This window comes from Danio rerio, chromosome 14 (assembly GCF_052040795.2).
Source record: "Danio rerio strain M-AB ecotype USA chromosome 14, GRCz13ab, whole genome shotgun sequence".
Taxonomy (NCBI): Eukaryota; Metazoa; Chordata; class Actinopteri; order Cypriniformes; family Danionidae; genus Danio; species Danio rerio.
In genome coordinates, this window is record NC_141034.1 from 28,089,718 (window position 1) to 28,117,259 (window position 27,542).

Consider the following 27,542-nt stretch of genomic DNA (forward strand, 5'->3'; position numbering starts at 1 on the left):
AAAAACGCAAGTCGCACCACACTGCTTTTTTTCTTGACAAGACAAAAGATGCACGGTGCTTCTAAATCAGCAGCATATTGTGCGCGAGTGTTGCAGTCAATGTTGTTATAATCAAAATGTTTAATAATATTGTGATATTCATGATTTGTAAAGTAATACAGCTCTAAATATCTAGCACTTACTTGTCTCTCCTCCATCTTCAAATGTTCTACATCAGGGGTCTCAAACTCGCGGCCCGCGGGCCATTTGCGGCCCTCAGTGCAATATTTTGTGGCCCTCGCCGACCGCTGTACACTGACAGAATCAGCGGAGCAGGGAGAGAGAGCGCTCTTCGCTCCGCTGATTCTATCCGTACACAGCGGTCACTGGCATTCCCCGGAATTGTGGAGGGGCGTTGTCGCGCGCGTTCTGATCAGCTGTGTTGTCGCGCGCGTACTCAAGAGCGATGTTATCGCGCGCCTACTGAAGGGCGGGACCGAGGGTGTGTCGCGTCGCGGGGGCACTTTTGATCATTTTGGAAGGGCACTTTCTATGCAAAACTAAAAAGGGCATGTGCTCTGCACAGGTTGAGCCCTATGTGTGCACGTGCCTGCCCTGCATCTTATATATATTATAGGTAGATACAGACTGGAGTGGGGTGGGGTGTTTTATTTATACATATATATACGCCTTTTTTTTAGGTGAGGGAATGGAAGTTTTGAGTGAGTTCCCCCACTTTTTTCCCTAGGACTTCAATAAGTCAAAGTACAGGTCTAGACTTAATGATGATCATCTTCAAGCCATACTCTCAACTGCTTCCGCTCTAAAACCAAATGTGGTTCAGATTTGTGAGAAGAAGCGCTGTCAAGTCTCTGGCAGCAAGAAGTAGGCAAAAGATGCCATGTTCAGAAGAACTGTTCATAATCTTCACTCAAGGTTCTATTAATGTTCAGGACACTTCATGTTCAGAAGAAATAATTAAAACTGTTAATAATGACATTTGAGGACTTTTTTTTTTGTGAAATCCCTTATGCGGCCCAGCCTCACCCAGACTTTGCCTCCTGCGGCCCCCAGGTAAATTGAGTTTCAGACCCCTGTTCTACATTGTTGTCTTCACAACACAAACACTGCAGTTTCCTCAAGGGAAACCCTGCCTAAGACGTGCAGGGCACATAAGCAGTCATGACCATTAGTGAGACCAGTAATCGGTTTAAAACTCAATTGGTTTAAAACTTAATTGGTTATTTTGAGCATCCCTATTATTAATATTAAGATTATTATTATCTTTTAATAAGCTGTAATAAAATGTTTTTTTTTTTCGTAACAGAGATAGAAATCTTAGTAATTTCATTGCCATTATTTGTGGCTGAATAAAATTATTAATTTCTTTCCCCAAAAAACAACTCAGTTCATCAGTGGTGTTTACCTCTGTAGTAACAGTCTCAGATTGCACATCCTGTGCTTTTTACACAACAAAAATTCAGTGTAATAAAACCCCAACTGAACTTTAGTTGATCAAACTCTAATATGACACCTGCTGCTTATTTTATAATCAACCCAGCATCTAATATCGCTTAATAAATGACATGTCCCTACGGTGATTATCATAAAGCAGATGTGTAATAAGTTGAATCAGTAGGTAGCAGCAGATCGGTGACACAGCAGAGGCTGAATATAGGACAGATTCACTTTTTCCGACAGCCGACAGGAACTCTATATATGGTTTGCAGGCATCATCATCTTTCTCTGTGAAAATGCTTTTGATTACTTCATCTTTATCATCTGCCTTTCTGGTGCATCTCTCCACATCAACTGCTGTCTCATTTCATGCTGACCTAATTAAAGCCATGGTTCCGCTTTAAAAAATGCGCGCACAAAAAAACATGTAGATGATAATTGATATGTGCTTGTGTTTTCTGTCTTCTTGCTCAATCTGCTGGCCATGTGACTTCTCCGCTTTAAATTCAAGACCTAAGAGGTTGGTTTCATGATCTCCGTTACTGCCCGACCTCCCTCCAACCTCTAGAAAAGTGCTCTGTTTTACCCTGAGTTTTACTGTTCCACTAATAAGATGTTCAGATGGAACAAAATGTCTTCAGATTTAATTTGTTCACCCCAAAATGTAAGTTCTGTTATCATTTAATGACCTTCGTGTCTTTCCATCTTCGGAACAAAAATGTTCTCATCAGTCATAATTAGTCACTTTGTCATCCGCCTTTGGACACCTCGTGTGAAAAATGACTGAGCCAGCAGCAAATTTAATATTCAAGCACATCAAATAGTGAAGAAATTCTTTAGAGATGATGTCAAGTTTTATGCTGTTGTGTGGGCAGATGAAATCTACATTTTGCAACCAAAAATATGAATTTCAGGACTGCTGCAACAAATATTTGTTTGTATCTGATGTGTTGCCAGATATAGCTGACTTTTCCCAGCCCAAAAACTATCCAAAATCCTCTAAAATTCACAAACTGCCCAAAATATAAATTTTATTATTATTAATGAATATTATATATTTTATTATATTATAATTTTTTCATCAAAATTGACGTAGTTTAACTCTTATATGCTTAAAACATACAGCAACCAACACCAGCAGTCACTGAACCACAACATAACCAGATCTTATCAAAACACTGGCCCCCTCTAACCCACACACTGCACTTAATGTTAGGGTATGTTACTTTCGAAATGGTGTATAAATTTGTCCTATTTAGCATTTTAAATTCTTTTGATCTTAATTAGGTTCAGCTTTTCAATTAGACAATGGTTCTATGTTTGTTCTTGCTGTCAATTGTTAAAAAAAAATATTAATAAAAGTGCTGTAAGTTTAACTGCAGGCGCCGTGTGATGCGCGTGCACGCGAAGGGAAGTGAGATTTGTCTGGGGAGTCAGATTTTGATACAACTTTGCTTCACCTCCTCTTGCGGGTGAGCCCACAACGTTTGCGATATGCACTGGTCACTACTAACTAAATGGAGTAGGAGCACACAGTTATGCTTTGTTGAATAAGTTGCATATAAAATTCACGTTTCAAAACCGCCCAAATTTTGTCAACCCGCCAATCTGGCAACACTGTATCTGATGGAATGTTAATGCACAGATCATGCATTATTTTTTTAATAAAACCAAAATTACAGCTGTAAGAATAATTATTTGTAGTTGCACTGGTATATTTTTGGCAATAGCCAAAAATACATTGTATGGATCACAACTATAGATTTTTCTTTAATGCCATAAATTATTAGAATATTATTTCAAAATCATGTTCTTGACGATTATTTTAATACATCATCTTCTACTGTAAATTTATCGACTCCATTTTAGATGAGTAATACGATGGTAAATACTTAAATTTAAAGGCAATTGTCTCAGTACTAGATTTCTGTAAGTAAGCTTCAGTAAGTAGATTTCTTTTATCCCTCAGATACCAGATTTTCTATCTTGACTAAATATTGTCCTGTCTTTGCAAACTATATATACATTATATATGCATACTTAAATTTCAAAACAACATTCTACCTCATGCCTAGAATCACCCTGGGTCTGAATACAAACACAGTGGATGGCAGTACAGCAGGTCTCTTGCCCTGTCTATTTCAACCATTAGCCCTGCCGGTAATCTGGAAGTTTTTAAATATAGGCGAACACCAGCACAGATAAGCGATGTGACTGAATGGTAATGAACTCAACTGATAAAAGACAAAGTCCGCCATTCTTTAATTCTCATACAGCTCTTCCGACTTGCTACACAGAAACAGCTTTGCTGTATCAGCCCTGACAGCATTGTGGGGAAAACCATGCAACAAACCCCATGGATCATGGAAAAAAAAAACACATATGGGCCCTTCATGAATGGCTAAACACTGTGTGCCATGCTCGGCTGTGATCTCACAGCTTGGCTGGTCTGTCTTTGAAAAGCATGTACTATTATGAATAATTAAGAAGCTGGGTCTGCTCATAGGATCAGAAAACTCCGCTATGAATAATAATGAGGAACCGACATGTCTTTATTGGACAGGCAGATGAGCACTACGTCACCAATTTTAATCCAGCCCCAAAAATTATTTTAAATCCAGAAGATGAAATTAGCTGACAAATGCTCAGATTTATCCACAATAAAAGGTAACAGGTGCTAACGTTGTTTTAATTGATGCTCGGCACAAACAAATCTGTTAAGCAACTCAACAACGCATCAAAAAGCTAACTGATGTGCACAACAATATCTAACATGTCTTATATCTAGACCAGACAGCTGAATCACGTGCTGTCAGCCAGTGAGAGGGAAAGTGATGCATTCTTTCTGAGATTTAACCAACTACTACGAGCAATGTCTGACTGTCTTTCTGATGACTAAATTCCCACAATAGCGATATGGGCAACACATTTATGTGTGTGTTTTCTAATAATAATGATTAATATTTTAATTAAAATTATTATAATGGTAAAATAATATAGTTTATTTCAACAATATAGTGATGCTTTGTTTTTTAATTAGAGTAAAATTTTTATGGCAAAAAAAATTTTTCTAGTTGATTTGTCATTTTTGTTGTCCTTCTTATCTGTATTTCAAAATTTGTCATGCTTAGGGAGGAAGAAGGTGTCCCCTGACAAGATGGTGGAGATGCAGGCCAAGATAGAGGAGGAGCGGAAGGCACTCGAGGCCAAACTCGACATGGAGGAGGAGGAGAGGAACAAAGCTCGTGCAGAGCTTGAGAAGAGAGAGAAGGACCTTCTCAAAGCCCAGTGAGTTGTTATAATGTATAGCATCATAACACCAAAAAAACAAAACTGGTATAGGAGGTTTTAGATCCCCTTTTTCTATCAATATTGTATTTTTTCTGTTACGTATTTTAGATATTATTTATAAATTAAGGGTATTTCGAAATAACATATAATAGTTTTGTGTGCGTGTAAACAGTGAATAGAGAAAGAAACAACTGAAGACCAAATATCACTGCAATTGATTATTCATTATTATTATTATTATTATTATGTACAGTACTGAAAAAAAAAAGATTTTATATATATACATATATATATATATATATATATATATATATATATATATATATATATATATATATATATATAAATGAAAATTTAGGAGAGGAAGTAGTTAGAGGAGCTTAAATCAAAGAATTAAATGTAACAAAACATACAGTGTAAAACTAAACTAAATATCAAAAGAAAAGCATGAAAAGAAGCATTTTCAATGTATTGAACGTCTTAACTAAACTACTATGACTAAAAAACAAAATAAACAAAACACACTCTCCTGAACCTAATGAAATAATACAAAAATGAGAGTCGTAAATGTATATCGTGCGTCTTTTCACTTCTACACCCTCTCCAAAGTATTACTCCAAAAAGTATCAGTTAACTGGACGAGTTCATGAACAAACACATTGCAATCTCAACAGATTTTACACAAGAGCATTTATCTCAACCAAACAAATTCACATTCTCTCAGACTTGTCCTCGCAGACTGTCCTCACAGAGACTCGCAAAAGTCAAAGAACGAGTAAGAGCGAGAGCAAGAGAGAAAGATCACCATTGCAGTTTGGGATGGCTTTTAGACGCTACACTGACCAGTGATTGGTGGCATGAACCACGAAACATCATCAGCATGAAATGCGCATTCTCCAATGCCGTTCGTATCTGTAACACACGTAAAACGACACAACCACATACAACAGGGTGTCCGCTTGGCTCTAAAAAGTCTTAAAATGTCCTAAATTGTAAAAACTTCATTTTAGGCCTTAAATCTTAGTCTTAAATTCACTGAAATATTGCATTGTAATTCATTTTGAACAGGTCTTAATTTTGCTTTTTCCAAGTAAAGCTACTCAATTGGGCCGACATCCATCGAATCACCAGCAATACATCTTAGTAAAACCTTAGTTTTTTTATATTTAAGTTTGATATTTTTTTATATTTAACAGCATTTCAAAACATTCCCTATTAAATTGCCAAGGAAAAGATAGCTAAAATAATTATGATTCCTCATGATAAGCCAATAGGGAAAAAATCCTTAAGTGTTTAACCCTGTAAAAGTCTAAAAATTTTATTCTTAATTGTCTAAAAGGGTCTTAATAAGTCTTAAATTTACCTTGATGATATTTGACTGCAGAAACCCTGTACAAACACTAAAGCACACACATAACCACAAAGTATGTTCGGCAGGGGAACGTAACATTCTCAATGAAGTTAAAAAGTAGTTTGTAAGAAGAACAAAAACACTTCTGATCTAGAAGGGGAATAACCACTTTGGTCAGAGGCTGGGTTACCATGTGCTACAAAACCAACAGAAACATTTCTCTATACAACTTGCTTTGAGCAGTAAGAACATGTTGGTTTCAGCGTTTTTGGATGCCAATGTAGGTTTGCTAATCCATTAAAATGATTAGCAATGCAAGACCCAACAGTGTTGATGGTATTTTTGTTGCTTAAAGGGGATAGTTCACCCAAAAATCAGTTTTCTCACCATTTATTCACACTCGAGTGGTTCTAAACTTAAATACAAAACAAGATATTGTAAAGAATGAAAAAAGCAGCCATTGACATCCATAGTAGGAACAAAACAACCCCCACCCCCCGCCCCCCACCCAACTTTAACCAATTCCAAACCATCAAAAACATTAGCTCTGAACTAGCACCCCGCTCATGAAGGAGGAAAGTAAAAGTGCCCAGATTCTGGAAAAAATGTTTCCGAGACAGTGAGAAAAGAGGTGATGCTGCGAAGCATATTATGAGAAAAGAAATGTGTTTTTTGACCTTGGATTCATGTAAGCCTCTTGTAGGAGACCTCCAAAACTAAATGAGCAACCTTTAAAATGGCATAATAGGGGCAATTTATTACAGCTAGTGTATAATGGTGTCATGCTTTGTGCTATTTTCTGTATCTCAGACAGGAGCATCACTTACTACTGGAGAAGCTGTCTGCTCTGGAGAAGAGGGTCATTGTTGGTGGGGTTGATTTATTGGCTAAGGCTGAGGAGCAAGAGAAGCTTCTGGAAGAATCCAACAATGAGCTGGAGGAGAGGAGAAAGAGGGCCGAGCAGCTCCGCAGAGAACTGGAAGAAAAAGAGGTAGAGATGAAGATGATGATGCTTGGAAAATATTTGTTTGTAAAACCACATCAGTAAACTGTAATTAAAGTTTGTCTATCTCTCTGAAATAGCAAGAGCGCTTGGACATTGAGGAGAAATACACCAGTTTACAGGAAGAGGCTCAAGGCAAGACCAAGAAACTGAAGAAAGTGTGGACCATGTTGATGGCTGCAAAATCTGAGGTACATTTAATTTGATGTGCTTTTAAAAAGCATAGGTTGTATGATATTGTACTCAGGGTAAGACTGTCTTTCTGGTTTAGATGGCTGATCTGCAGCAAGAGCATCACAGAGAGATTGAAGGTCTGCTGGAAAACATCCGGCAGTTGAGCAGAGAGCTGCGTCTGCAGATGCTCATCATTGATAACTTCATTCCTCAGGAATATCAGGTCTGTGTTTATGCTTGTGCATGTGCACTTAAAAGCTCTTGACATATTGCATATTGAGGTTGTCAAGTGTTGTCACAGGAAGCACATGAATAATGTACTAATTTTTTAAACTTTTTTAAAAGGTTTTTCTAGACCTTTCTAGTTTTGCGGCTAAAATGACTTTTAAAATGTTTAGTGGGAAAACAAGTCCTTGTTGGTTAATTTCTATTTCATATTAGCAAACTAAATCATACCTCAACTAACATAATAAATGTACCCAGGGTTAATATAGTTAATGAAATAAAAAATGTATTCACCGGAAAAATAAATGAATGATAACTAAATGTTTCTCCATTGTATTCATTTGAACTAAAATCTAAAACATTTATAAATAAAATAAAAATTGATTCAACCTATATGCATGTAAAAAAAATAGAACAAACATTACTATCATATTAAATTAGTTCTTATTGCATCATATTTGTTTAGTTTAGTACCAATGTCCTTTTCAATTTCTGCACTAAAACTGCACTTCATACTTCAGCAAATGCAAAATTAAACATGCAAATCCTTGTTGCTTTTCCGCTGCTTGATTAGATTAATCAGATATTTCTGCTGATAATAAAAAGTGTGAACTGCTACGCTTGCACAACAAAAGTGAAAATCGCAACACTAAGCTGGCAAATAAACTTCAGAGAGAATCTCATAGGGACAGTTCACCCTCAATTGAACACTTTTGGGTTGTTTTAAATTTGTTTGGCATTCTTTGTTCCGTGGAATAAAAAACAACAACATATTAAGATATTTTTTGTATATTTTTGAATGAGTAATAACGTATATACAATATCACATTTATTTTTTATTTTTTGAATTTCAGGTCTACTACCATGAAATTATTATTTTTTTCCTAAATGACTCCATGCACTTTAACCGTAGACTTTAAAAAATATGGACGTAGTATCCGCGACGTCACCCATAGGTTTCTAAAGAGCGCAAATGAAGCTGTATTGGAAGCAGGTTTAGCAGAATTTTGATGAATCAGTTGCTTTAATATTAGCTTCACAAAGGAAACACTTTGTGTTTATGCACTTTGAACCCAATTCTCTAGTGTTTTTTTTTATTCATAAATATTCGAAAGCTCCAATATTGCGCACTTATTTTGTTTTACTTTAATAAGTGTCTTCCTGGTATTTAAAGTGCACTTCTGCTTTTTGGATCTCTCAGTGTGGACAAACTAATTTCACTATCTAAAGTATCCTGGACTGTAGTTATATATATATATATATATATATATATATATATATATATATATATATATATATATATATATATATATATATATAATCACAGATTATTTGAAATACTTATTTCCTTCTCATTTGTAAGTTGCTTTGGATAAGTGTCTGCTAAGTGAGTAAATGTGTGAATAGAGAATATGATAGTGTGCAATTACAGCTTAAATTAAAACACCTAATTTCAAATTTCATTCTGTTTGTCTACAGGAGATGATTGAGAACTATGTGCACTGGAATGAGGACATTGGAGAATGGCAGCTGGTAAGTTTTTCCACACATTTCATACTATTATAAATCTCTCGGATCTGAATTATTTAAAAATCAGTAAAAAGTCTAATACAGCCGGTTTATTTCTGTTTTTAGAAATGCGTGGCCTACACGGGTAACAACATGAGAAAACAGACACCGGTGTCAGACAAGAAAGAAAAAGATGTAAGTGTCAGTTCACTTAATGTGTGTCTGTTTCTTTTTCATATTTAATTACTGTTCTCTGTCTCTGTTTTGCGATTCAGCCATTTGAAGTTGACCTCTCACATGTTTATCTGGCCTATACCGAGGAGAGCATGAGACAGTCACTAATGAAGCTAGAAAGGCCCCGGACATCAAAGAATGGAAAGTCCAGACCTAAAACTGGACGTAGGTGAGGTGTTATGTTTATTTTTGGATCTGCTGTATTGTTTATCTTGAAACAGCTATGGTATTTTAGACACTAAGTAAAGTTATTGATAGTCCATTCTTAAAATAAGCATATTTGACAGTATTCTGTTTGACCATAATAATATATAATTTGATAGTGATATCTAAAATGTAAGAATTATATATATATATATATATATATATATATATATATATATATATATATATATATATATATAATACTAATAATAACTAATAATAATAAACTGTATCACGCAAATAAAAATGACACTTGTATATTTGTAGTTTAATACTTTTGCTTTGATCTTGAAATAAACATTTCTGTATCATTTTGCTCATTTTATTGTAATTAAAAAGAATACTTCAAATTAGTTTGTTTCAAACTTGTGTGAGTGTTGTGTCTTCTGTTTAACATGAAAGTAGATGCTTTGAAGAATGTTGGTAAGCATACTGTTGATTGCACCCATTGACTTCTATACGAGGAACAATACCATGGAAGTCAATGGCCACTTCCTTCAAAATATCTGTAGTGTTCAACAGAAAGTCATACAGGTTTGGAACAAGTGGAGGTTGAGTAAATGGATATAGAATTCACATTTTTGGTTGGACTATCACTTTAAAATAGCCATTTTTCTATTTTTTATTTACTTATTCCTGCAATGACAAAGCAAATTTTTCATAGCCTTTACTCCATTATTCAGTCTCACAAGACCTTTCGGAAATTATTGTTTACTTGGTGCAGGCTAGTGTCTTGCTACAAGCATGTTACGGGTGTACTCGCACAAGGCTATCTGAACCATGCCTGTGCACGTTTGACCCCATTTCCTGGTTCATCGTCACGTCCAGGCACAGTTTAAGACAGTGTGAGTGCCCCCTAAATCATGCCAGCAACATAAAAAATCATTAGCAATTTGCTAAAATATTAGCATGTGCTAGAAAATGTTAAAAACTTGCTAAAACTGGGTTAAAAATAGTTAAATAATGTGTATTGGCATAATAGTAAAATGTGTAATTGTTAGTGCCTAGCTAAAAATGAAGAAGTGCAGCAATGTTACAAAATTGTTAAAATGATAGGAACTTCCTAACCAACACATTAAAACACACGAGCAATATCAGGGTTTTAAAATCTCTTAAATTTCAAAAACAAAATTTTAGGCCTTAAAAGGGAATACAGTCACTAAATTATGGTGTTGTAGTGCTGAAAAACTTTCAAACATTTGTTCATGTTCAGCTACCCAAACTGTACAACCAACAATTCATCTAAAAACATTTAACTAAAGGTAAATTTATTAACTCCCATGTTGTTTAATTATCTTCTTTACATCCTTACAATACCATTTGTTTAAAAGTTTATTACAGTAAAAACACTTGTCTTTTAAACAATTGGCAAATATTTTTGCGTGTTTCAGGCAAACAGTTACTTAATTTTGAGGAGTGTTTTTTCCACAAAACAAGACATATTTTCTTATACTATTTAATTATACTATTTTATATAACGATTGAAAACAGCACAAAACTACTAAGTTAGTTTTTTTAATTTTATTATTCAGGGTTCATATGAAAACCTAAATCATGGAATCAGGGGTTATGGAAAACCTGGAAAAGTCATGGAATTTTGACATGTCATTTTCCAGGTCTAGAAAAGTTTTAGAAGAACAGAAAAACACACAAAGTTTTGGAAATGTCATGGAAAACAGATATCTGTATACTTGAACATGGGTTATTTACTTCTTTCCTTGGCCAACCCCATACTCTCACCTTATTAGTGCGATGTAAGCATTATCTAAATCAAGTTTACATAAATATAAATTGAAACTAAATAGATTGTTGTATGTTTTACGAGATGCTGTAATAAATTTGAACATGCATTGTTTTTCTTTTACCACGCATATAGACATTGCCTGAAACATTAGATCATGAAAATTTACTTGAAAATCTTGGAAAAATCATGGAAAGGTCATGGAGTTTTAGTAGTAAAAATGTGTATGAACCCTGATTATTATTATAACAGCTCGGGGATGTTTAAGGAGCAACATGGTTGCAGTTTCTACAAATTGTAGTTCTGTTTTTGAATAAAGCGTTGGAAATTTTCTTTTTCTTTTTTTTTTTTTTGTTTGTTTTTTTATCCAATTAATTCATTAATCAAAAAAGAATCTACACATTAATCAATTATTTAAATAATCGTTAGTTGCAGCCCTAATTTTTATGAATTTTTAAAAAAAATTTCATTTACCATATCAAAAAAATCCTTAGCATTTTACCCTGTGAAAGTCTAAAATTTCATTCAAAATGGTCATTAAAAGGTCTTAAAAACGTCTTAAATTTGACTTGGTGAAATCTGCAGAAACACTGATTATGCTCAAACATATTGTACTACAGCTTGTTAAAACATGGTTGAAATATGTTAGCAATTTCTTTTTGATGTTTGAATCATTCAATTTATCTCTCCACGCCATAATGGAAAGCTTTTTGGTGACTGTTATTGGATGTAAATTCACAGCTAATCACTTCTCTCTTTGTCCCCCATGTATGTCTGCATCACACTCATTTTAGGAAACGGTCCTCTAAACCAGAAGCTGTGATTGAGTCTCTGCTACAGTGAGCCTTCTGCCTGATGAAGATCACCACATTCTGTGCATTTTCAAGGCCAGTCCAGTATATGTCTTAGGAAATACTGATTCTTGTGACGTAAATGCACTTTGACATAAGTGTAGATGAAAATAAGTCATATGTTCATACGCTGGAACTCGGTGAACATAAAAAAATGTCTGTAATGATAAAACTCCAAAAGGCACATTTCACCTTTAACATAAACACTGTTACTGTATTTTCTGCTTTACACTGACGCCTGTGCTGGCTGGGACATTTAGACATGTTCAAGCAGGTTATTGATCTGACACAAAACGATTAGCTTGCCGCCAGGGAGGATGCTATCGAGAACCGAATCTAATTTCAATGTTTTATACATTTGGCAGCGTGCAATTGCTTTAGCTCAATGTACACAAGCTATGCTTTGACTTTTTTTAAATATATATATATATATATAATGAGAGAATGTGCATGCCATGATCCCCTGGCTGTTGTGCCATTTAGCTCAATTGTAATGTATTTCCATCGTGCACTGTAGTAAAACCATTAGTCGTATGTCATATGTAAAAACAAATGTACATTTTGTTTTGTTTTTTGTTCTTCCTGTACTCCTTAAATTAATAAATTATTTTACACTGTAAAAATGGATTGCATTTTTTTAATTTAAAATGACAAAAAATCAGCATTTTGACAAAATAAATATACATAATTATAACACAATTATATAAATATGTTTATAAATATGAGTAATATAAAAAGCACTACATCAACAGTCTTTTCACATGTTCTTATGTCCTTTGAGCCGAGTATAGATAATGGCAGCATGCTTTGGTTTTTTCGAGAAACTCCTTCATTGTGCATTCCCCCGAGGTCGAAACGCTGCAGTTTCCAGTCTGTGGAGAGAAGAACATTGGATTAGATTGCATTTTCTGGGATTGTGAATGTAAGCATGGATCTTTTACAATTTTTAAACGTATTCAAAATTAGATTATTTCAAACAGCACCACCTAAATTGATTTCTTCATTAGATCTGTCCTTCCAACTAACATTGAGTGCATTTACATGGCCGATTTTAATACGATTAAGACAATACTCTGATTAGGAATCTACCATGTAAACAGTGATTTTTTTTTTTTGATTACCTTAATTTGACTTAAGTCATAATTGAACTTAACAGAAATCAAAGACATGTGGAGTATGCCTATTTTAGTCGCAGTACAGACACCTTAATCAAACTATTACCATCATGTATGGCTTTTCGCCGCTTTTTGTGAAAGGAAATTCCATATACACACAGCTGTTGGACACTATTCTCTGCACCAACCGAGTCAGTAAAGGACCACAGACACGCATTGCAAAAGTTTATTATTATTTTTTGCATTCAGCATGTGGTGTTAAATTCCTTTCAAACACCAGCCCTTACTTCTTACTCGCATCCAATATTTCAATTTGTCATTAATGAAATCCTGAACGAAAGCAAAAATGCCAAACTGCAGTTAAATCCGAAAAATTAAAATAAAACAGCAGAAATTACATGAAACTCTGGAGGATATGTGGATAAGCGCAATGATGTTAATCGAGTTATGTACTATAACATGTAAAACAGGATCATGAAAGGAACTTCAAAAAGCAACTCATGTAAACACCTTAATCATATTATTGTCTTTTTCAGATTAAGCAAATGATTCAATTACTGATGTTCATGTAAACGTAACCCATGTAATTTCATGTAGTGCTACAGAAGGTGTGGCAGAACATATAGTTGAAGTAAAAAGACAGCTCATGCATAACATTTAAAGGTATCACTTTATTTTGATGGTCTAATATGTTGATACTGCTCCCTCAACAGACATTCAACTGACTATAAGAGACTTTGCAAGTACATGTCAACTTGCACTAACCCCAACCGTACAGTCTACTTATAATCTAATGGGAATTAATTGGCATGTAAATGCAATGGAACTTAAATTCAACAAACGGATCATCAAAATAAAGTGACCAATTTAAATTCTGTTATTTACTCGCCCTCAAATTGAGTTTCTTTCTTTTTTTATTTCTTTTTTTTAATTTTATATATTTCTGAAGAAAATTGGAAAGCAGCAGCTTACTTATAAAGTACTATTTATGTGAATGGTAACCCATTTTCAGCCTTCGTCAAAATATCTTCTATTGTGCTCAATAGAATCTCAGACATTTGGAACCACAAGAGGCCGAATAGAGTAAAAGTTTGGCACAAAAAATGAACATTTGAATATTTTTAGCTGTCTAAATTGTCATATATATTTTTTTATTAAACGCAAGTTCAGCACAGCATTGCGTTAAGCAGAATTGTATTGCAGAATGTTATGAGACTGAATATCAAACAGAATATGGAAATGTACTGTAACTTACCCCGGTATATGCTGCATAAGCATTCAGCTGTCTCTGTAGATGAGACCTGCTTGGAATTTTACCCTTCAAAGCCATTCCTGCTTGGCAGAGAGTTTTCTTCTGCATAGAAATCAGTCAGAAAAAGGAATCAAATTGGGACGATTATGAAAATCAGTTCTCGAATAATGTAGTTGATTAATACAAAACCCAACTTACAGAGTAGTGTCCTGTCTCATATATGTCAGGTATAAACTGGTCAAGATCCTGTGAAGACAGTTTGATTAGACCAAAAAGGCATTTTTATGAATCACTTCATCATCCTATTCCTTTTCAATACCTACCATTTTTTCCCCTTTCCCATTCAGGATCCCATTCACACTCTGGATGATTTCCATTAGCAGAATTTCATCTATTTTGAGTTTCGACTCAGAAACGGGGACCAATGTAAGTACCAACAGCAAGAAAGTCCTCATGTTTGGTTTAATTGTTTTTTGGCTTGATGTATCCAGATGTTGAGATCTTCAGGTCTTCATAGCTTGAGCTCTGATGTATCAGTCTTTATAGCGCTGAGAGAGGATGAGGGGACTCTTTACGTACCTTGATGCAGTTGATAACACGTCAGAGAAAAAAAATGTCATGCACGCCCTCACAAAATCGTTAATAGATGTTTCAGAGAACAGCAAACGTGTCGAAATAAAAGAGAATCCCCTTATTATCAGGCAGGAAGAGATACTATTAGATCAGTGAGTTTGGTGGCTGCTGGAATTACCAGGCCTCACTTTTCAATGCTAATATGGTTTATTCCTATTAAGGGTATCACTGACACCATTTGTTAGTCTTTATTTGAAAATTAGGAACTCATTTTGTCCTGCGTTGTGGCAGGAGGTTGCGTTTAATGATGCAAGAGCAGTGATTGTCTCAGACTGTTGTTGTCATGTATTGCCGCTCGTCAATTGCTACTTCCCTTTGACCTGTTTTTTTTTTTATTTTGCTTTAAGCCCAGACAGACAAGACAAACCTACAGTGATGTAAATGAATATTAACCTTCTTTCGCACGTCTTCTGAAGAAACCACAAAACCACAAGTGATGATTGATTTATCATGCTGTGCCAATGAACAAAAAAAGAAATCTAGGTCAGTTTTGCTGATAATAATAAACAATTTATTAAAATGTAAAATGAATATAGGGAGAATGGCTGTTTTATTTTCACAAGATCATTTGATAATTAGATAAAATGCAAACAAAAGAAAGTGTCAAGTGTTATGATAATCAGGGATCTTCATTTGAGAGTTTCCTCAAATTCCTCCCAAATGTTAGCATTATCAATTGTAATTTGATGTATTCTAGGGTGTTTCACCCTAATTCTAGTTTGTTTTTGTTTTTAAATATTTCCTTTTAATTATTTTTTTAATAAATCAGTTTTATGAGATATTGTTTCCAGTAAAGGTTTGCAGATAGCTGTAGCTTCTGCCTTTCCAAGTTTTAGGAAAAACAATAAATAACTTGACATCTACTTAATCATTTGGTATCAGTAGTGGCTTATATCAAAGGCAAAGGCCTCTAGGTTACTCTTAATTTACCAAAAAAAAAAAAAAAAATCTTCATATTTATAAAAAAATATCATATATATATATATATATATATATATATATATATATATATATATATATATATATATATATATATATGATCATGACTTGATTTTGAGTTATTTAATTAGGACTGTAAGGTCTGACTTTGTTTAGACAAAATTCTTGTCAATTAACAGTAATAATCTTCCCGTCCCGTATGGTTGCGGGGGTCGGCTCTTTGGAACAAGTCCTCCATTTAGACTTGTCCATATGATAATTACTTTTTTTCCACACCTTCCGGCCTGTCACCCTCATACACTACGGACAATTTAGCCTACCCAATTCACCTACAGCATGTCTTTGGACTCTGGAGGAAACAGGAGCACCCGGAGGAAACCCACGCGAACGCAGGGAGAATATGCAAACTTCTCACAGAAATGCCAACTGAGCCAAGGCTCGAACCAGCGACCTTTTTGCTGTGCGGCGACAGCACTACCTACTGCGCCACTGCTTCGCCCTTAACAGAAATAATGTACAGTATATAATATAAAGTCATGGTGCAGTGGAAAAAGAATTACTATTGTGTATGACTGGGATGAGAATGAAGGATTGCATCCATACATGTCTGCAATGACTCGTATAACTTGTCATATAGAATGGCAAAGAAAGTGTTTCATAAAGATTCTGTGGATTCATCTTCAATGCCTCTATCATCTTGCCCCAAACATGCTAAATAAGGTTCAGCTCTGGTGAGTGGGCTGGCTAATTCTGGAGCACTTCAACCTTTTTTGCTTTCTGGAACTTTGATGTGGAGTCTAAAGTATAAGGAGCACTATCCTGCTGAATAATTTGCCCTCTCCAGTGGTTTGTAATGTAATGCATGTAATGTAATGTCTTAATACCACAGGATGTTGCCATCCATTCTGCAGTTCCCCTTCAGTAGGGGAACTTCAATGCTATGTGGAAACTTCCACTATAGGAGATTTCGTCAGAATCCATTCATCTGAAAGAGTATACAAACGGGATGCGTGTGCCAAGCTGAAGCATCCTTTTCTAGCTGAAGAGTCGATGAGGGTTTCTCCGACTGTTGCGACAGAGAGAAAGAATGAGCTGGCTGCTTCTCTCGATCCAGAGTGTTTCCTGAAAAGGGCAACATGGTTGTGCACTGCGTCTTTTTCAAGATATCACTCCGACCGTGCCTTTTTGGTTACGGTAGTTTCTCATCCCCGGATGATGGGCACGAGCACTGCGTTTTATGTCTAGGGGTCCAGCATGTTGCCGCGGTGCTCGCGGGCAGTGCATGCCATCACTGCGGTGGCATGTCTGTTGCGCAGTTAAGACCGTGGCTTGCTCTTGCAAAAGGGCCACCCACCCACCCCAGTTGTCCCCTGCTCTGTGGTTGGCAGGCTGATCTGAGGGTTGTAGTGCGAGTAAATCCACCACCCTGGGACCGCTCGCTCCTCCATGTGTTCCATCCAAGCTTCGAGTGAGAGAAGTGCTCTGTCCTCCGATGGTTACCCTCTTACTTGATGACACAGAGGATCAGATGTCCATCGCTGCATTTTAGGACAGGCTGTCATTGTCTAATGAGGATTCAAACCCCCTCCCTTCCCTCCAGGGCAGCGAGCGCATCATCGTCGTATCTAGAAGCAGAAATGATAAACGTGCTTTCCTGGGCTGCTTCGGCTGTGGGCTGGAGATGGTTTATTCCCCAGCCCCATGGCCGGACGGACTAGATGGGTGTATGTGCAAGACCTTCTAAGCCTTCTGTCCCGTTCTTCCAGGAAGTGCACAGTAAGCTCACACAGTCTTGGAGAATACCTTTCTCTGCCACCAAGCGGGAGCGCCGAGTACCTCACAGGCAACCAGCACTCCTCGCCCCAGGGCGCCTCTAAGTCCGGTAAACGGATCACGAAGCATCCCTGAGACGGGCCATCTGCAGAAGAGGGAACTTGCTCTTTCACCGGTGGGGGTCCGGGCTTTTTTATCCAATGGCATTTAAAAATGCCATCAAACCCTCAAACACTGGATGTGACAGCCTGAACACTGCCAGTCTAGAATTCTATGCCGTCCAGCTCGCAGGATCGGTGCACTTCGCCAGTGGCTCGCTGAGTGTGGGTCTCTCTTCTCTCACACTTCCAGCCCCTGGGTGCAAGATTAGAGTGAATTGCTTGCCTCCTGCTCTTCTGCGGGACCCCAGCGCTTCCAATATCAGCCCTGCCACTCCGCGCTGCTCCACCGCTGGTACATCAGCGAATGTGCTGATGTTGCCACTAGCGAGGGTTCTGCCTGGCTGGTTAGCGCTGGCCAGCCATCAGACTTGGCTACGCGATTCAAGGTCATACTCAATTATCTCTGGCTGATTTCAGCTCTGGCGGGATTTTATGATTGCGCAGAGAGACAGGGTGCTCCGACACCTCGACCTATATGAAGACGCGCATGGCACAAGAGCACCACCGGGTAACTGTCAGTCCGCTGTGTCACCGCGCCTCAGTCTCTGGACGGACCTTGCGTTTCTACAGTTGTGTGTGCCTCTAGAACAAGTGTCCAGACATGTCATCGTTTTGACAGATGCTTCCTGTATCAGGAATCAGATTTGTGCTAGGGGGCCATGTGTTACGGGCATGCAGCTGTGGGTCCATGGTAGGAACCTGGTTGCATTGGCGTTTCAGTCGTTTAGGATCTGTTGGCAGTGTATCTTGTGCTGCGACGTTTTTTACAGGTGATAGAGGGCGGACAGCACGGCAACGTTGGCGTATATCAACCGCATGGGGGGTATCCGCTTTTGCCGCATTTCTCAGCTCGCTCACCGTCTGCTCCCCCGGAGACATACACACCGAAATCGCTGCATTCCATTCTTCCTCGCCAAGCTCAACCGTGCAGCCGATGCTCTCTCACGGCAGTTTCACATGGCAAATGGAGACTCCACCCCCGACTCTCCAGCTGTTATGGGTGCGTTCTAGTGCATTGGCTACACAGCTGGCCCCGGGGCATGCAAAATATGCATTTCCTCAGTGAGCCTACATGCACAGATACAGAATAAAGTCAGGAAAGACAAGCAACAGGCAACCTCACGTGTGTTCCATAGATGGAGTGAGAAGGACTTAAGTGACCCACCGTTAAGGTGGTTAACGCTGTCACTCAGGCTAGAGCACCTTCTACGAGGCATGCCTACACCCTGAAGTGGACTCCATTTGCTGTGTGGTATACTTTCTCCGATAAGGACCCCGAACATGCCAGATCAGTGTGATGCTATCCTCCTTCTGTTGGCCGGAGCTAAGGCTGTCCCCTCCGCACTTAGGGGTTGGCATTTCGATCATCCCCGCTCTGAGGATGCGGCGATGGTTGTGCGCTGGGAAAGCATCACCTCATCAGCCAGTTCCCAGAGACAAAGAGGAATAATTTAATAAGAAAATATCTGTTTGCAACATAAAGCAGTGTATTGAGCTGTTTTTAACATCTAAAAAGTAATGGAAATGAATCAGACCGGAAGTCTCGAACCAAAGCGATACAAATGGCTGCGCCCGCATGTACACAAAGAATAAGGTCAATAATTGAAACAAAATTTATGATTCACGCGACAGAGACATCAAAAATACTAGTAGTGAGAATCTTTAAGTTAATAATTTAAAAACAAAATGTGCCTATACACAAAAATACAGTTAAACATGATATATTGTGTGTTATTATTCAAATGTAATTATATAAATTTTTTCCAAATAAGCTTCATCTAGGACAGTGGTGCCCAAACTCCTGCATAGTTTAGATACAACCCCAATCAGACACACCGAGGCTAGCTAATCAAGCTCTTAGTAGGCTTGCTTGATCCTGTATGCCTTGGCAGATTTGTTGAGCTCAGTTGGAGCTGAACTCTGCAGAACAGCGGCCCTCCAAGACCGAGTTTGGACACCACTGATTTAGGAGCTGCAAAACAGTATATAAGTAAGCAGGCATGTATTTATGATACATGTACTGTATTTTATTAGCATTCCAAACATAAAACAGTATTTGTTACTTTATATTTGATAGGGTTAATAAAATAATTTAAAATTTTGCATCAAAGTACTTAAAAGAAAAAGAAATAAGTATTAAAAAAATACTCTTTAAGAAATCTTCATGATGACATCATCAAAAGGAGGCATCTGATTGGTTCTTTTTTTCTGATTGGACTTGAGATCAGAATTAAGATTGAAGAAGGTAGCCAATGCTTGAAGTATGGATGGAAATTTTGCATCACACTTAAATGACAGACAAATGATCGTTGAAAAGTGTGTATACTGCAATGCTAAAATCAGTAATTCATTATGGCAGTATAGTGTACAATTTGTCATCAGCATCTTTACTAAATAAATTACAGAATGTGGAGCTTTTGGGACATCATTACTCTCAGTGCTGCAGGTAAATGGCAAAAGAACCTTTAGAAATAACAATAATAAAAGTGTGTACTGTTTCTTTAAGCCAGTAGATGGAAACTCTTTTATTTATGGAAAACTGAAAAGTCGGGAGAGTATGAGCATACTTCAAATAATAGTAGTTTTAGATAGAATGGTAATGTTTAGCAACATAAAAACAAGTCCTACAGTGGCGATACCAACAAGCTTTTATTGGCCATTTTAAATAGTTAATCTCCAGCCACACTGTATAGTCAATGAAGAGGAAAGTTATATGTATGTGTATTTAACATATGAGCCAAAATTATTTTAATAACACTCCAGTCTATGCAGATTGTTTAAAAACTTCCAACCGAAGCAGCAGGATTTGTATAAAGAGTTTATTTGCAAAAACAGATTTTATTTTTATTTTTTACTAAATTTTTAGTAATTTTCATGTTTTTATGGCGTGCGTTGAAGAGTAATGCAAGGAAATGATTTATGGAAATCACTAGCTGGAGTTTAATTTTCAGTTTAGGAGTTTAGTTTTCACAAACTGTTTTTATGTTAAGTATTAAAGCATGAATTCATATATTATTTTGTTTTAAATATGACTGTTAAGACGTTAAAAATGTGAATAATACATAAAAAGCTAATTTCAGACATTAATAAATACTGTAATCATGTATAAATAACACTGGTTTAGGTTTCATGTGTGCATTCATGCATACAAATTGTTTTCATGCGTAAAAATGAACCAGTCTTTCCAGATATTACTTGCTATAATTGCTAAATTATTTAGCTGTATCTTTGAGACTTTCCTATAGAAAATAAAAACAAAAGTGCAGAATTTATATATAAATCCAGCTTTTCCGCATTTAAAACAATATTCGTTGTGTGTTTTTCTTTCCTTCAAAATAATTATATTTACGATTATCAAGACAAAGTCAGCTTTATTGTCAATTCAACCACATGTACAGGACATATAGAGAATCAGAACTGTGTTACTCTCAGACCCTACAGTAGGTGCCTAACAGTCAATATTAATACAAAAAGTAGAATTTTAAAAGGAAATTACAATAAACACAACTAGACTTATGATATGATCTAAAAATATAGGTAAAATTAAAATTTTAAACAACAAAATTAAAGGGCAATAATCAAGGACTGCAAACCAGAGTTGTGCAGAAGCAACTTGGTTATTTGCCATGAAGGTAATTATCAGCTTGTTGAGTATTAACATTGGTTCTTAATAATGACACTGAGAAACATCAGTTTATGTAAAAGACTTTCTTTTTTTGCAGTTACACTACAGTTCTATTTAAAAGGTGATCATGAACTGTATCTGCAGAGGGAGCTGTCGCTCTACTACTGTAGAACATATCTGCACTCTACCGCTCGCCTCCTGCTGATCATGAACAGAGAAACACATGATCAGCTCCACTATATTATTCTGACAAAATGAAATATAAGACATTTTGCATATGTATTATTTTTTTAAACAATGCTGAAAATAAGCTTATTTATTTAATCAGATTTTCTGCATTGCTTTAAAATAATAATGAACATGCAACAAGTCTTATTTTCTCAAGCAAACCTTAGCATTTATATTGATCATTCACAGTATATTCAGTATCATTTTCCACTAAGGTCAAACCTGGGTTTCTGTAAAAAAAGAACAAAAAAACAAGGTCTTTAATTTATTGTAAATGTGTGTATACGTGCATTTACATTTCTCTGATGTCTCAGCACTCAAACCTGAGTGAATTAGTCATGTAAGAATTATACATCAATGTGTCTCAGGAAAGTTTCATAGTTTGTCACAAAGTTGCACCATTTTGAGGAACTGAAAGATCTTAGAAAGAGATAATAGAAAGCAGCTTAAAAGATGAGCAGGCCTTTTTAGGAAAGTAAGAACAACTTTAATCCACCCATATTAAATGTCTTTATTCTGTTGACATGAAAAAGATGATTTTGGAAATCACTCCAATACATACAGAGCAATCAATATCTTATCGTTTAGCTTGTTGAAAGTTCACACAAAAATGAACTCACCTTCAAGTCCAAACCTTTATGAGCTTCTTTATTCTGATATTTTGAAGAAAGCTTAAACTAACCTGTAACTAATGACATCAAATGTTGGAAAAACAAATGGTAGTCAATGGTTACAGGTTTATTCAAGTTCAACCAGCTTCTAAATGAGTAAAGACTGACTAAATGATGACAGAATTTTGTTTTTTGGTGAACCATCACTTTAATTCTTTTAACACCCAAAGAGTAATAAATCTGAGCGGTTTGTGCTCAGTTTACAACTGTAAAACGTACAATAAGTGTCCAAATAACAACCAGTTAGCCATGTGAGGCGATACCATTTTTGTCTCACCATCAAGACATTGAGAAAACTATAAATAGTACTTAAAACATGAGCACAGAAGAACTGCATCCGGCCACTGCATTTCTGCAGCGCAATATTTGTACTTCCATTAAGAGCCGTTGCATTTTTAATGAAAAAGAGGAAAGGACATACTGCTGCATGACACTTGCAAAGTGGAAACACTAACTGTAAGTGTTTAATAAGTGTTTATGAGATAGCGCTTCAGCATTTCTTTCGTCAGATGTGTAGTACAGCTCTTGCTAAGATGTGGCTTTGCATTGTGATGCCTATCTCTATTTCTAGAAATGCTCACTGCAGTTTCCTGTATAACTAAACCTCCATGCTGTCTTCGCACTTGGCGTAATAACTTTTAAAAGTGCTCTTTTTCTTGATTTAATGTGAAACACGCATAAACTTACGTTTAATGCTAATTTGATCAGTAAAGATACCTTTTTTTAATTTGTTTCATGCTAGTTAGCTGTGCATTGACAAATAAACAGTTGTTTTATCTCACAAAACATTACAGTTGTTTTAAGGTACATTAACTACTAGTACAGTTTTTTTTTATAGCATACATTATTATTTATTAAAGCCAATCAATATGCCATCTTACTAGTGTGATACTATTTTGTTCCATAGATTAGAACGCATGCTTTTCATGATAAAACAAAAAATATTCTTGCATATTTTTTTTCTATGGTTTTACTATTTTTCCATGACAAAATGCTTACTAAAATGTTTATGATAATAATCATCCTTATCATGTAAAACATATTTAAAACATGAATCTATTGATGACTAATTAAGACACTGTTTAATAATCAGACTATATACAATTTATATGAATTAAATTGTCATTTTAAAACGTTACCTTTACCAAGTTACAATCAATTAACTCAACTTTTCAAAGTAAAGTCAACCAGTTTACTCACTGTGACGTAACGGTAAAAAAGTAAAGTAAGCTGTAGCTGTCTGTCAATGTAGAAAACTGTAAAAATTAAAAATGCACTATAAAAGGATTAGTTCACCCAAAAATGAAAATGTTATTAATTACTCGTGTTGTTACAATCGTCAAAACACAAATAAAGATATTTTAGATGAAATCTGAGAGCTCTCTCATCCCCCATAGACAGCAATGGTTCAATACATTAAGGAACCAAAAACAATGTGACTTCAGTAAATATACAATGCTTTAATAACAAAGTTGTGAGTCAAAAAACCTGCAAAACAATTTCTCCCATGTCAGATAAAGGTGTGCATGTACTATGCACAATATAACGTGTGTGTTGAACTGATGACACTAATGGCAATACAGTACACCATACTTAATGCAGTAAATGTGCACCCTGACCTGACTGGGTGAGAAGATTTTCATCATATTTATATTTAGATCATATTCACATCATATTTGGAACATAAAGGTGTTCTTGGAGCTTTGTATGATTATAGTATGATTAACCACTAAAGTCACCAGAAATATTTTGACTGTCTTTGGTTGCTTTTCTGGACTGTATTACTCTGACTATGGAGGATGAGGGAGCTCTCAGATTTCATCTAAATAATGTAGCTTGTTTTGTGATCTGAAGATGAAATGAAGGCTTCACAAGATTGGAACGATGTGTGGGTATGGAATTCAACAGAAACTTTTAACATTTTACATTTTTGGTTGAACAAACAATTTAAACATTAATCTTTTTTTTTTTTTTTTAACTTGTTTTCACCACAAGTTTTAGCAAACATATATACAATTTCACTTCTTGTGAAACTAGGACAACATCAATGATAAAAATGAAAGGGAAAGTACTGTTTTTTTTTTTTTCTTTTTTAAATTTTTTTTTTACCCACAGTAACTTTGGAGAAAAAAAGTTTTACCTTAAAACCGCAGACACCACAACAACAACAACAAAAAAAGATCAATAACATTATCTGGCTTGTGGAGGCTGGTGTTTGGGAGTGTAACTGTGTGAGTCAGTCAGAAGTAGTTACACAAAATCAAAAGTTTTTTTTTTATTAATAAATCACTGGTTAGTCCTATTATCTATCATCTACCAAGGCAAAAATCTATTATTTAATTGCCAAATAAGGAATTTATTCAATAATTGTATGTTTAGTCATTTGTATATTATCTTATCACATAAAAAAATGGTTAGACTTCGTTGAATGCATGGGATTGATGCGCACCTTGCTGTTTCCATCCAGTGTTGACTATAAACAATATCATAAAATGTACATAAAAACAAATGTGTGGAAACATATTGCTGCTTGAACAAAGTTGCCAATTTATGTCCAGTTTATATATTTTACAAATCTACAGTACTTATGTAACAAACTAATATAATTGTTATAATTCCTATACATTATTTTACAATTATACAAATTTGTTACAACCATCTGTATTAGCTGCCGTTAAACAATGTCTACTTGGACTCTCAAGCTGAGGCCTGTATTGTGTAGTTACAATGTCAAAAAGATGCTTATTTGTTTGTTTAGCAAATTAAGTTTTTTTGAACCTACTGTATGAATTCTCTGCTCAAATTATTATGGTAAATAATTGCATCACACCAGTGTTGGATATATACAAAAACACAGAACTGAAATGTAAGATTCGACTTTGTCATCTGCTTGGACAAATTTTGTAATATTTTAGTCAAATTATTAAATCATCAAGTCTAAAAGGTCTACAATGCTCTATTTTTGCTCAGAAAAGAAAGAAAAATAAACGTGTTAATGTATAAGCTAAATATATTTTACCATGTATATCTCACAACAAATACTGAACGACGACAATTGTTTAAGTTATTCAAGAAAACATTTGAAACTATACATTTTGACTGTAAATGCATAAAGATTGCAGCAAAACCAACATTCATTGTGCACATGAGAGGGTCATATGGCATGAAAATTAGCACTTCAACTAAACTAAATGCTGAGCTTTCTAAAATATCTCAACATCACAGACTCTTCAAACCTATTTGTTCTTTTACACATGAACTAAACATGCTATTGGCCATGCTTCATTGGTTTGATTTGTTTTGGTGAAACTTTTTACAACTGAAAGCTGCAAATGAGGTCAGACCTTCTGTCATGTCTGGCACGGTCCTCAAATGGTTTAGATCTTAACTTGAAGGTAGAGATTACCATGTCAGTATAGGTGACCATAGGTCGAGGTGGACACCCATGACATGTGGAGTCCCACAAGGTTCGATTCTGGCACCTCTCCTGTTCAACCTTTACATGCTCCCTCTGAGCCAAATAATGAGAAAGAACCAAATCTCCTACCACAGCTATGCTGATGACACTCAGATCTACTTAGCCTTACTGCCTAATAACTACAGCCCCATTGACACCCTCTGCCAATGCATTGATGAAATTAACAATAGGATGTGCCAAAACTTTCTTCAGTTAAACAAAGAGAAAACTGAAATGATTGCGTTTGGGAACAGAGATGAGGTTCTCAAGGTAAATTCGTACCTTGTAACTAAAGGTCAAACAACAAAAAAATAAGGTCAAGAATCTTGGTGTGACTCTGGAGTCAGATCTGAGTTTCAATAGTCATGTCAAAGCATTCAGTAAATCAGCATACTATCATCTCAAAAACATAGCAAGAATCAGATGCTTTGTTTCCAGTGAAGACTTAGAGAAACTTGTTCATGCTTTTATCAGCAGCAGGGTGGATTACTGTAATGGACTCCTCACTGGCCTTCCTAAAAAGACAGTCAGACACTTGCAGCTCATCCAGAACGCTGCAGCCAGAATTCTAACCAGAACCAGAAAATCAGAGCACATCACACCTGTCCTCAGGTCTTTACACTGGCTCCCAGTTACATTCAGAATAGATTTTAAAGTATTATTACTGGTCTATAAATCACTAAATAGCCTAGGACCTAAATACATTACAGATATGCTGACTGAATACATACCTAACAGATCACTCAGATCTTTAGGATCATATAAACTAGAAATTCCAAGAGTTCAGTCAAAGCAGGGTGAATCAGCTTTCAGCTACTACGCCCCCCACTGCTGGAATCAGCTTCCAGAAATGATCAGATGTGCTCCAACATTAGGCACATTCAAATCAAGACTGAAAACACATCTGTTTAGCTGTGCCTTTACTGAATGAGCACTGTGCTGCGTCCGACAGACTGCACTATTATGTTTTTCTCTTCTTCTTCATTCCTTTATATCACATTTTACCTTTTTTATGTTTTTTAATCAGTTTTATTATTTGTTTTTATTTATTTTTTTACTTGTTTCTTTTATTCTTGTTTATGTAAAGCACTTTGAATTGCCACTGTGTATGAAATGTGCTATATAAATAAACTTGCCTTGGCTTGCCTTGAAAGTCTAATAAAACTAATGGCATAGTAACTACCACTTCTGAATAGAAGTTCTGAGCAAGCCTTCAGATTGTAAATTCATAGTACTGTCATTTGGTTTCAACATGCACTGTAAATGGTTGACCAATCACAAAAGACGGAGCTAACTAACTATCAGAGCAGAGCAGACACTCTAAAAGGAGAGGTTTGGAAGAAATTAAAGGCATAGATCGCCCATAATAAAGAACATTCCTCACACTTTATCATCACATTCAAGTGGTTTTAAACTTTTTTACTTTACAATTAAATTAAGTTTATTTCAAGCAAAATATTGCAAAAAAAAAAAAAAAAAAAAAACTTACAACCCAACTGCTTTTTGCTTTTTTTTTTGTATTTAATATTTTCACTAACATATAAATTTGGGTGTACTAGTTTTTGGACCATTATCATAATTATTTTGTTTGATAAAAACCAGATTTGGCTTCAGTACTGACTAACTAATGTATATGCGTAAATATATTGTCTAGCTTCCTATTAAAAA

At 35.8% G+C, this 27,542-nt stretch overlaps 2 protein-coding genes and 1 long non-coding RNA gene across 5 annotated transcripts in view; 1 reads left to right on the forward strand and 2 right to left on the reverse strand.

The window, feature by feature from the left end:
• The window catches only part of kif3a (kinesin family member 3A), a 28,746-nt gene extending 16,103 nt beyond the window's left edge, over window positions 1-12,643 (forward strand). Inside the window, exons 10-17 of the mRNA NM_001017604.2 lie at window positions 4,569-4,725; window positions 6,890-7,070; window positions 7,163-7,273; window positions 7,354-7,479; window positions 8,961-9,014; window positions 9,117-9,185; window positions 9,266-9,393; window positions 11,964-12,643. Coding sequence (NP_001017604.2) covers window positions 4,569-4,725; window positions 6,890-7,070; window positions 7,163-7,273; window positions 7,354-7,479; window positions 8,961-9,014; window positions 9,117-9,185; window positions 9,266-9,393; window positions 11,964-12,012 — 875 coding nt within the window. The 3' untranslated portion in view covers window positions 12,013-12,643. The remainder of the gene's footprint in view (window positions 1-4,568; window positions 4,726-6,889; window positions 7,071-7,162; window positions 7,274-7,353; window positions 7,480-8,960; window positions 9,015-9,116; window positions 9,186-9,265; window positions 9,394-11,963) is intronic.
• LOC137487521 (uncharacterized) overlaps window positions 1-27,542 on the reverse strand; it is a 93,249-nt gene that overhangs the window by 6,320 nt on the left and 59,387 nt on the right. Inside the window, exons 6-7 of one of the 3 annotated variants that reach the window (XR_015507468.1) lie at window positions 21,909-21,976; window positions 21,248-21,719 (exon numbers count right to left, since the gene is read on the reverse strand). The exons of 1 other annotated variant lie outside the window; for it this stretch is intronic. This is a non-coding gene — a long non-coding RNA (uncharacterized LOC137487521). Of the gene's footprint in view, window positions 1-21,247; window positions 21,720-21,908; window positions 21,977-27,542 lie in introns of those variants that run through there. One more of the 3 variants, XR_015507466.1, reaches the window with a different exon arrangement.
• Window positions 12,644-14,902, reverse strand: il4 (interleukin 4). The gene is given in 4 exon segments (NM_001170740.1): window positions 12,644-12,892; window positions 14,391-14,489; window positions 14,586-14,633; window positions 14,711-14,902. Coding segments are annotated over 4 exon segments (384 nt in total). The 5' UTR covers window positions 14,843-14,902; the 3' UTR covers window positions 12,644-12,787.